The sequence below is a fragment of the Strigops habroptila genome (assembly GCF_004027225.2).
Source record: "Strigops habroptila isolate Jane chromosome 13 unlocalized genomic scaffold, bStrHab1.2.pri S16, whole genome shotgun sequence".
In the NCBI taxonomy this organism is placed as follows: domain Eukaryota; kingdom Metazoa; phylum Chordata; class Aves; order Psittaciformes; family Psittacidae; genus Strigops; species Strigops habroptila.
Genome location: NW_022651054.1, coordinates 7,791,575 through 7,800,638, shown reverse-complemented (window position 1 = coordinate 7,800,638; position 9,064 = coordinate 7,791,575). Strand labels below are relative to the sequence as shown.

The following is a 9,064-nucleotide window of genomic DNA, read 5'->3' as shown; positions in this document are numbered from 1 at the left end:
ATGCATGAAAAAATGAAGGAAAAAAGAAAGTTACCTTTAGAGAAGCTTCTCTTTCCACCAGGAGTCATCTTCAGTGAGTCCAAGCAGGGGCAAACCCTTCCCCTGCCACGGCTCAGAGCGATCTCTCCTCCCATGAGAGGGCAGCTGGCCCAGGCCCAGGGCTCTCGCTGGATACAAGATGCCCTTTACCCAGAGATATCTTCGTGCTGTGAACACACAACCCCTGGATTACAGCATCCAGCCAGAGCAGTGCCTCAGTTGCCTGTACAGGATTGTAAGACACCATGTGGCTTTGCCCACGTCGTGACATGAGGCCAGGCTGTGCTTCCCGCAGGCCACAGAACCCGCCGGGAACTGACGAGTGCAGCCCACGTCTGGATCTGAACAAAACCCAGGCTGGCAGCACCTGCAGGTGGGAGGCGATCCAGATGGACCAGACTGGTCCTTCCCCACAGGCAGGGGAGTCATTCCACCGGCGATGTGTGCTCCTGCAGAGGCACTTCACAACACACGTGTGATGTCCAGCCAAGCCGTGGCCAGAGCTGGGAGCAGCTGAGCACAAGCAGGATTCCCCAGGAGACCGCAGGGACTTACCACGCCTTTTTTGGTTATTTAAATTATAAGTGTTTATTTAGTACTTGCAAAATAGATCATTAAAAAGGCTTAGCACATGGATTTCCACCAGCCATGAAGAAATCCAACCTATTGCACAGTAATTTTCTACTCTATATATTGCATTTAATGATAAGTTTTAAATTCACCTTCTATAAACAGGGCACTTTGCAATTCCCACTTCTCTAAACTTCTCTAAGGCCTCAAAGTTCTTTTGTAGGAGCATACGATACAGTGAAATACAGGCAGTGCAAGTATCATCTTTGTAATACCTGCTGTGGAGGATTCTGGTTTGCAGAGATCATGAATATTTCACTTCAATTGAACAGTGAGGGGAAGCTCAGGTTTATTCATAACCATTGGTCAAATGCATCAGCCAGCACAGCCTGTCTTGGACTCATCACCAAGCTGGTAGTAGTTCAGAACACAACAGAAGACAGACAATCCCAAAAAATCCCAGGGAAAATATCATCAACCCATCACAGCTGAAACTCAAGCTCCTGTTTGTCACTGAAGGAACGTAAGCGGTTTGGTGCAAGACACGCTGTGCATATTCCTGGAAGCTCTGCATGGCAAGGGTGGAAGTAGGGACTGGTATTTCTTGCTCTGCAGTCCTCCTTTTGAGAGCCTGTATTCCTTGCCCATCTGGTGCAGCACTGGTTTTTAGTAAACAGGAATCCAAGCCTTCTCTTGGTTAGTGCCTCGCTGAGCCTACTCTGTGTGCTCCATGCCTCACTGAAATAACCCAGCAGAAAAGAAAAGGACTTCTCAGATTAAGGAGACAGATACAAAGTGAGCACTCAGAGTATGACTTGGACATGGTGCCTTCTCCTCTCCTCAGTAGTAAACCATCTGCGAAAGCAAAACACAAGACCAACATCCTGTGAAGGACTGGCCTGAACAAAGCCAACTCCCTTTCCAGAACAGCCTGAAGCAGAGCCCCTTCACTCGGTGACATCCACAGGGTCCAGCTCACCTGTCTCCTGCCCCTCAGCATGCATGGACTGGTTATCTTGGGTGCTGTACGACCTCTGAGCACTGCCAGGGGGAAGCATCACTCTCTAGCTCCACAGAGAACATTCTTCAAGCCCCACATTCACTACTCTAACAAAGCTTTGCCCTATCTCAAACCAGGTCTACACACAGGAGAAGAAAAAGGCTCCTACCTCACTGTGACAGCCACAGCAGTGCTCTGAAACCTGCTCCTCCTTATCACACACTGAGCCAGCCCAGCCTCTGAACAGCCAGCACAATCAAGAGGGCTTTTCTCTTCAGCACAGACTGGTGATTCTGAGAAAACCCAAACGATTTTGAGATGCCATGAGTTTCCCCCCTTCACTGAGAAGGCATTCACCTAGACAGGGCCAGCTTCCCTAGGTGGTGCTTCAAGGTCCAAGCCAGTTGTTGGCTCTTACACCTCCTCCTGCACTCAAATATGCAGGCAGGTTATTTCCCCTGGCTTGTTGGGCTCCTGCATGTCTCCCTACAGCAGTAACAGCACAAAACAGACAGAAGGGCAGAGTCCTGACCCACCCTGCCACCTCCTGTTCCTCAGCAGCTGCTCCCTTAAGCTTAGTAAATCCTCAGGATGCACAGCTGAGCCTTGCAAGGAGCAGCCAGCACAGGCGCACATAGTGCCTGGTCTGCCAGCCATGGAGAACAAACAGTGATCAGACTTGGTTTTAGATTTTACTGCTCCACTTCAGGTGGCATCCTGAGTCCTCCAGCCAGCACCAGCAGGCTTCTGCCTCCTACAGAAAGGGGAGGACATCCCACCCTTCTGCACTACCCAGCTGGAAACAGGGGAGGAAATGAAAATAGCTGAGCTAAGCTCACATGGGGGCTGCAACTGGGTGAGGAACAAGAGCTTGGTGTGAAGCTCAGCTTTAGGACACAAGCTGCCTGCCCCAGGGCACCATGGCAAAAAACGGCAGCAGTCTGGGCTAGGCTGTGGAGCAGCTCACAACACTGCTGAAGGAAGCCCTGGAATTGAAACTACTCCTAACCTGTCCAAAACAGACCAACCCCTGCCTCTGGAGAGAGCTTCTCACAGGTGTCACCTACCAAGGCAGAGCTACAAATAGTAAGGCAGGCTAGGAGACCTCTTTGAGGACATTTCTATTCTAGACACCACCTGCAAGAGCGAGAAGCAGATTTTGATAATTTCAGGTGGGTCAGATACTGTAAGTCTCAAGACAGAAGAAAACACAGGCCAGGCTCTAAGGAAGGGCTGCAGTTGCAAAGACTGAATGTCCAGAAGATCAGATGAATTGCACATGCACTCATGTAGATGGCAAAGACGAAAAGCTCACCTTTAGTACCAGCGCTGCCACAATCCCCAGCAGGACCAAGACGACCAGTCCTATTCGGCCTTTGTTAAGCCTTTTCAAGAGGAAGAACTTGGCCCAATCCACCTTCTTCTGGCTGCCAGGTGGGTACCGGAGTTTGTTTGTACTCTCCATCTTCAGGTCCTTGATCAAGCAGGAGCGGTGGTGGGAGAAGGTCTCAAAGCTGTACTTGCCGTGGTAGGCGCCCATCCCACTATTACCTGAGGGACACAACCCAGGCAATCACACCATAGGCTTGACCAGTCAGACCTTTGGCCACATGAGGCCACCAGCAGAGTAAGAAGCAGCCCAGGAAGATTTAAGTTGCTTGCCAGCATGTTACCTGTCCTACATGTGTCTTGCAGTCTAAAAGCATAGCTTCTCCTCTATGTTCCTGCACAGAGGACAACTCCTCCTTCCTCTATGCAGAATTTCTCAGTCTCCAAGATTTCCATCTGTACTCCATCCTTTTCTTCCCCACCTTGTTTTAACTACACACTCTCTAGTACTTTGTTGTGGTCCTTGTGCACTGTTCACTGGGCCTCTGAGCCGCATCCAGCTCTTCCCTGGATTTAGCTCCCTCGCAAAGTGCCTTGCTAAGGCTCTGAGATCTGACTGGTGCTGTGGGAGAAGGATGTCCTGAAGAGCTTGGCAGGGTACACCTCTGTTTTTCAACATCAGGACAGCATGTGCTCTTCACAGCAGAACACTGCTGAGTGATCGTCAGCTTGTGAGCACTCTAACACTCAAACCTCCTCCTGCAAAGCTCCTCTAGGCTGTTCTGCAACCTCTTCCCAATGTTCCCCAGCTGAAGGCCTACCCTTCCTCCAGTAACTTACCAACTCCACCGAAGGGTAAGGTTGAGAGCAGGTAATGCATCATGACATCGTTTGCAGTAACACCCCCACTGGAGGTTCCTGAAATGACTCTTTTGATTAACTGGCAAAAGAAAAAAAGAAACCACCAAAACGTTACAAAGGCCCAGAAGAGACAAGACCATGTAACAGAGCAGGACTAGGAAGGGAGCTACATGTCAACAGGCCATGGCGCCTTCTCCTCTCCTCAGCAGTTTTCTTGGCTGATAACTCAAACAAGCCCTCTCCAGGCAATGTTAACTCAAGGAAAGCGGGAAAGCTCAGAGGAGGGCTAGGGAAGATGGAAACCTGGGAGCTTGCCTGCTGAGTAATATATTAATAGTCCATGGCACCAAAGAGGAAATGCAGCATTTTATCCTTCTACTTCACAAAGCCATGCAAATGCAAAGCACTTCAGCAAGAGACTGGGAGCCTCCAGCAGCTCTGAGGTCCCCCATGAGCCAAACACTACAATTCATGTGCCAACACAGGCCCTGCATGGAGCCATGCCTGAGACCAGCCATGTCCAGGATCGAACTGCACAGAGACATGTCTGCAGGGGAGCACAGCCCAGACCCACCTTCTTGTTGTTGGAGAAGACATACAGGGCAAGGGGCTTCTCCCGACGGTTGATGAACTCAATGGCTTCATCTACATTCTTCACAGTCAGAATGGGGAGGACTGGTCCAAAGATTTCCTCCTCCATCACCTTTGATTCCGGAGAAACGTCAGTCAGGATAGTTGGTGCTGGAGTAAACAGGACAGCAGAAGATGGCGTGAGTAGGACAGAAGACATGGCCCATCACAGGACCTCATCCTGCGCACTGCCTCTGTTCAACATACCCCAAGCAAGCCACAGACACATGCAGCCCCCAAAAGGCATGCACTGCCAGCGCAGAAGGACGCACCCTCCACCTTCCCACCCCAACAGCTACCAGAAGCACCTATGAAGCAGGAGGCCTCATCAACCTCTCCCCCATGAGCAATCTTCTGCCCTTCCATCAGGCTCACAATCCTCTTGAAGTGGCGCTTATTGATGATCCTTTCATAATCCGGAGATGACTTCACATCTTCCCCATAGAATTCCTGTCAAGAGGCACAGCAGAACCAAAGTGCTCCACAGACCCTTACAACAGCCACAGCTCTAGGGCTGCAGCTCCAGGAACTCAGACCTGGGCTGTAACGGGGATAACTCTCACAGCATGAGGAACTCCACACTCACCTGCAGAGTTGCCCTGATGTTCTCCACCACGCTGCTCTGGATGGATGGGTTGCAGAGGATGTAGTCTGGGGCGATACAGGTTTGCCCACAGTTCATGTACTTCCCCCATGTTATCCGCCTATGGGGGAAAGGCAGATGGTTTCTCCACGGTCAATCCCTTGCAGACCCCACAGCCCAGCTGATGTTGCCTCAGTGACACCCATGGTCTGGGGACAACAGCCCAGAGATGTCCACCTGCCCCAAGGGGTACCTGCCCCACTGCTGAGACCCTGCCAAGGGCTTCAACAGCCTGACCTGCAGGCGACAGCCAGGTCACAGTCCGTGTCGATGTAGCAGGGGCTCTTCCCACCCAGCTCCAGGGTGACGGGTGTCAGGTGCTTGGCGGCTGCTGCCATCACAATTTTGCCCACTGTGGAGTTGCCAGTGTAGAGGATATGATCGAATCTCTGGGTCAGCAGCTCTGTTGTCTCGGACACTCCCCCGGTGACCACAGGGTACAGCTCCTGTAGGGCAGACAAGAGCCTTACAGTTACCTTGGTGTAAAGCACATATATCAAGGTAGCAGGTCTACGTGGGCAGACCCACTCGCAAACTACATTAGGATCTGGAGAAAACATAGCAATAACAGAGACGAACTCTTCTTCCTCCCCTCAAGTGAAATTTCACTTGTCGCTTTGCGCACATGAACCACAAGAAATGGAGGTTGAGACCAGGGCTGAGTCAGGCTCTGGAGCTGCTCGCACACATTAAACCTTCGGCATGTATGACCGTCGGACTCTCCCAAGGGCTGGCTCCTTCCTCAGCTCTAGCTCCCTACCTAGAGAAAGCTCTAATTCCCTGAAAACTGCAGTGGGGCCATGCTGTCAGAGCAACAGCGTGTCTCAGTAACACAACACATGTCAGAACTGCCAGACACTATGAGTGTGGTTCAGCAGGACAGGAAAAGCCAGGACATATTGCCACTGAGCAAAGAGTGCCTGATTTTCAGTAAAAGCCAGGCTCAACCCGCATGAAAGACAATCTTGTGCTTATCTAGGGGCGTCCCCAGCCCAGCATCCAAATGAGCAGTCATTGCAGTATGAAGTACACAAACAGCTCTTTACATGGTTGTGAATATCAAAGAGGCTGTTGTGTTGCAAGCAGCATTATGCAATGTTAGGTTATGCAAAAGCAGGTAGAAAATGTCAACATGCCTTTGGACACTAAGAGTAACTCAACCTTTCCTTTATCTTTTGCTTATGTCCCTTTGGAGAGAGTGGGAGACTGATTTGACTCTAACCTGCAGGAGTCCTTTGAAGGCATAACAGATATTTCCTTAAGACAATCACATCGAGCACGGGGCCACACTCACCGGGTCAAGGTACTGGGGAAGAAGATCAGCCAGCAACTGAGACGTGTTCTCGCTGACCTCCGACGGCTTCACCACCACGGCATTACCTACAAGACATATGCAGCACGGCCGCTGAGCCCTTGTGCTCCTCTCCCACCTCCCACAGCACCCACTCCCAGCCCCACGAAGGACAGGGGCTGCGGTGAGTCCCCACCTGCTGCGATGGCCCCGATTAAAGGCTGGATGACCAGGGCAAAGGGGTAGTTCCAGGCCCCAATGATCAGCACCACTCCCAGAGGCTCGGGGCAGATGTAGGCTTCATCCCGCATCATCAGCAAGTTCTTCTTCACAGGCTGAGGGGCTGCCCACGACTTCAGCTTGTCCATGACCAGGGCCAGCTCCGCCAGCAGGCTCAGGATCTCATGGGAGTATGCATTGGGCTTACTCTGCAATGACAGGGAGCTTGGGGAGGGGAGGCAAAGGCACCCACCCTGGCAGCCCAGGGAAGCAAGGTAAATTCTGCTGGTTCAAAAGTGTCTGGTGCAGGTAGTGCTGCCCCAGTGGATCCCTGGCAGAGGACAGTCAGTCTGGGTGTGTGGGGCTCAGGGTGTGGCAAAAGCCAGGACCTGCCTTTGCAGTCCTGCCTTAGACTAGCTCCTTCTTAGACATGATGGCAGCAAGCAGTGAGATGGCAGTACATAGTGAGAGCCAGAACCATGGCGGACATGAGCAAAAGACATCTGGCATGGGAAAGACAGCCCTTGGCCTTCCCACTTTCCCTTCCAGGGCGACCACTGTCCGTGCATGGCTGATAGAAGAAACCCCTCGACCCAGACCTTGTGCAGATCTGCACTGATGGCTGCCAGGATGTCCTTCTCCTTCTCCTGCACCATCAGCTTCAGGGCCTTCAGTTGCTGCATCCTGAACTCCAGCGCACGGCTCCGGCCCGAGTTGAAGGCAGCTCTTGCCCGCCCAATGACCTGCTCCATCCTCTCCATGGCTGCTCAGCACTGCAAGGAGAGAACAAGAAGACCCAGCTCACTACAGGGCTTCCTCCTGCAAGTGGGAACAGGTTTTCCCCTCCATAGAATCACATAATCATATGTGATTATTACACATAATAATATAGTCAAAGACATCACAGAAGCATCAGGGTTGGAAGGAACCTTTGGAGATCACCCAGTCTAACCTCTTTGCCAAGGCAGGGCCACCCACAGCAGGTTACACAGGAATGTCTCCAGGTGGATTCAGAATGTCTCCAGAGAGGGAGATTCCATAACCTCCCTGGCCAGCCTGCTCCAGTGCTCTGCCACTCCCAGCACAAAGAAGTTCTTCCTCACATTAAGGCAAAGCTTCTTGTTTCCTCCCTCATCTGCCTGCTGCAACCCCACCTCCCAGCTCGAGGGCTGGTGTCTGCTCTCATTCAGTCCCAGTTCCGCCGTATCCTCCTGAAACCCTCAATGATGCGCTGCACGTTGTGGTTCTGAGCAGCACCAACAGCGAGTAAACGGCAGTGCGCAGCAGGGGCGCCGGGCGGAGCCCAGGGCCGGCAGCCTTCCCCGCACCCCGGCACCGAGCACTACCCGGCGAGCGCAGGGACCCCGAGCTGGCCCCTCCGAGGACCCCCAGCGCCAACCGGTCTGAGGCGAACCCGCGCACCGCGGGCCTACCCCCGGCACACACCCGCCGCCGCGCGCCTCACGCACGTCCGCTTCTCGCGGCGCCGCGCCCTCCAACCCTCCCGGCGGCGCAATGGGAGAGCCCGCAAGCGTCACCGCAGCCCCCCCGGCGGGCGCAGAATGGAAGCGGCCGTGGCGCTGCAACAGCAGCGGTGCATCAGTCCCTGAAGCCCGCTAGTCCCAGACTCCTGCTGTACGTTCTCCCCGCCCTGGTACGGCCCGGATCTCCCCGCTTTGGCCCCTCCCGGTACGGTCCGGACCCCTCGGCTCTGGTCCCCCGATACGGCTCCGGCCCCGTTTTGTGGCCGCAGGAGAGCCGAGCGGTCCCGCGGCGGCGACTTCGCCACCGGGCAAGTTGGTTGCAGCCGTGTCGGTGCCTACGGAGGAAGCGGCAGGAACCAGAGCAGCGTCCATTAGCGGCAGGCAGAAGCTTAGCGAGCACAAGAGAGGAGGTTGTTTTGCAAGAGCGAAAGTTAAAGGAGAAAAGAGCAAAAGACCAGAGCGGGGTGAAGAGCGTGAGCTGGGCAGGACTCCCGCTACCTCGATCCCGCCGGTGCCTCGATGATCCCGCCGCTTAGGGCTGCTCCTTCCCTCCCGGTGCCTCCGCTGCAGTGGCCGCGCTGTAGGAGCTCCGCTGGGCTGTGAGCGGGACTGGGCACCGCGGTTGTGAAACGACAGCAGACCTAGGGCAGAGGAGTGAGTTGTGCGGTATCAGGGAGTCAAAGTCCCTCAGGAGAGTGGGTGGTACACGGCTGCTTAACCCTGCAGAGCAAGCGCTGCACCCAGCCCTTCCGGCTCTGGGCGGCATTTCTGAGGCCAAGTGCTGATGAAGGGATCACGGCGTTCGCCAGCAACGGGTGGGAAGGAGAGACCAGGGTCAAGGAAGACCAGCCAGCACATGAAAATGCAGGTGGTGGTCTGTAGGAGGGAAAGTAATCGACAGGAATAGCCTGGCCAGGGCGATTGAATTGACCTTGATACAGCACTCACATGGGAAACAAGCCAAAAAAAGGCAGGGAAATGAGCCAAGGCTGGGCTCA

General features: G+C 53.7%; 1 protein-coding gene across 9 annotated transcripts; it reads right to left on the bottom strand.

Annotated features, from left to right (window-relative positions):
- Window positions 1–616: 616 nt before the first annotated feature.
- Window positions 617–8,755, bottom strand: ALDH3A2 (aldehyde dehydrogenase 3 family member A2). 9 transcript variants are annotated; one of them, XM_030472683.1, is made up of 12 exons: window positions 8,565–8,755; window positions 7,182–7,355; window positions 6,560–6,791; window positions 6,367–6,452; window positions 5,310–5,518; window positions 5,016–5,133; window positions 4,738–4,879; window positions 4,374–4,540; window positions 3,779–3,878; window positions 2,925–3,160; window positions 1,779–1,902; window positions 617–1,347 (listed from the first exon to the last, which is right to left on the bottom strand). In XM_030472683.1, the coding sequence occupies exons 2-11, from the start codon at window positions 7,341–7,343 to the stop codon at window positions 1,825–1,827; spliced, it is 1,530 nt and encodes a 509-aa protein (XP_030328543.1). In that variant the 5' UTR covers window positions 7,344–7,355; window positions 8,565–8,755; the 3' UTR covers window positions 617–1,347; window positions 1,779–1,824. The 9 variants fall into 9 exon arrangements, with proteins under 9 accessions (XP_030328543.1, XP_030328540.1, XP_030328538.1 ...); XM_030472680.1 differs by having other exon boundaries at window positions 617–1,464; window positions 8,582–8,740; XM_030472678.1 differs by having other exon boundaries at window positions 617–1,464; window positions 8,565–8,739.
- Window positions 8,756–9,064: the final 309 nt, after the last annotated feature.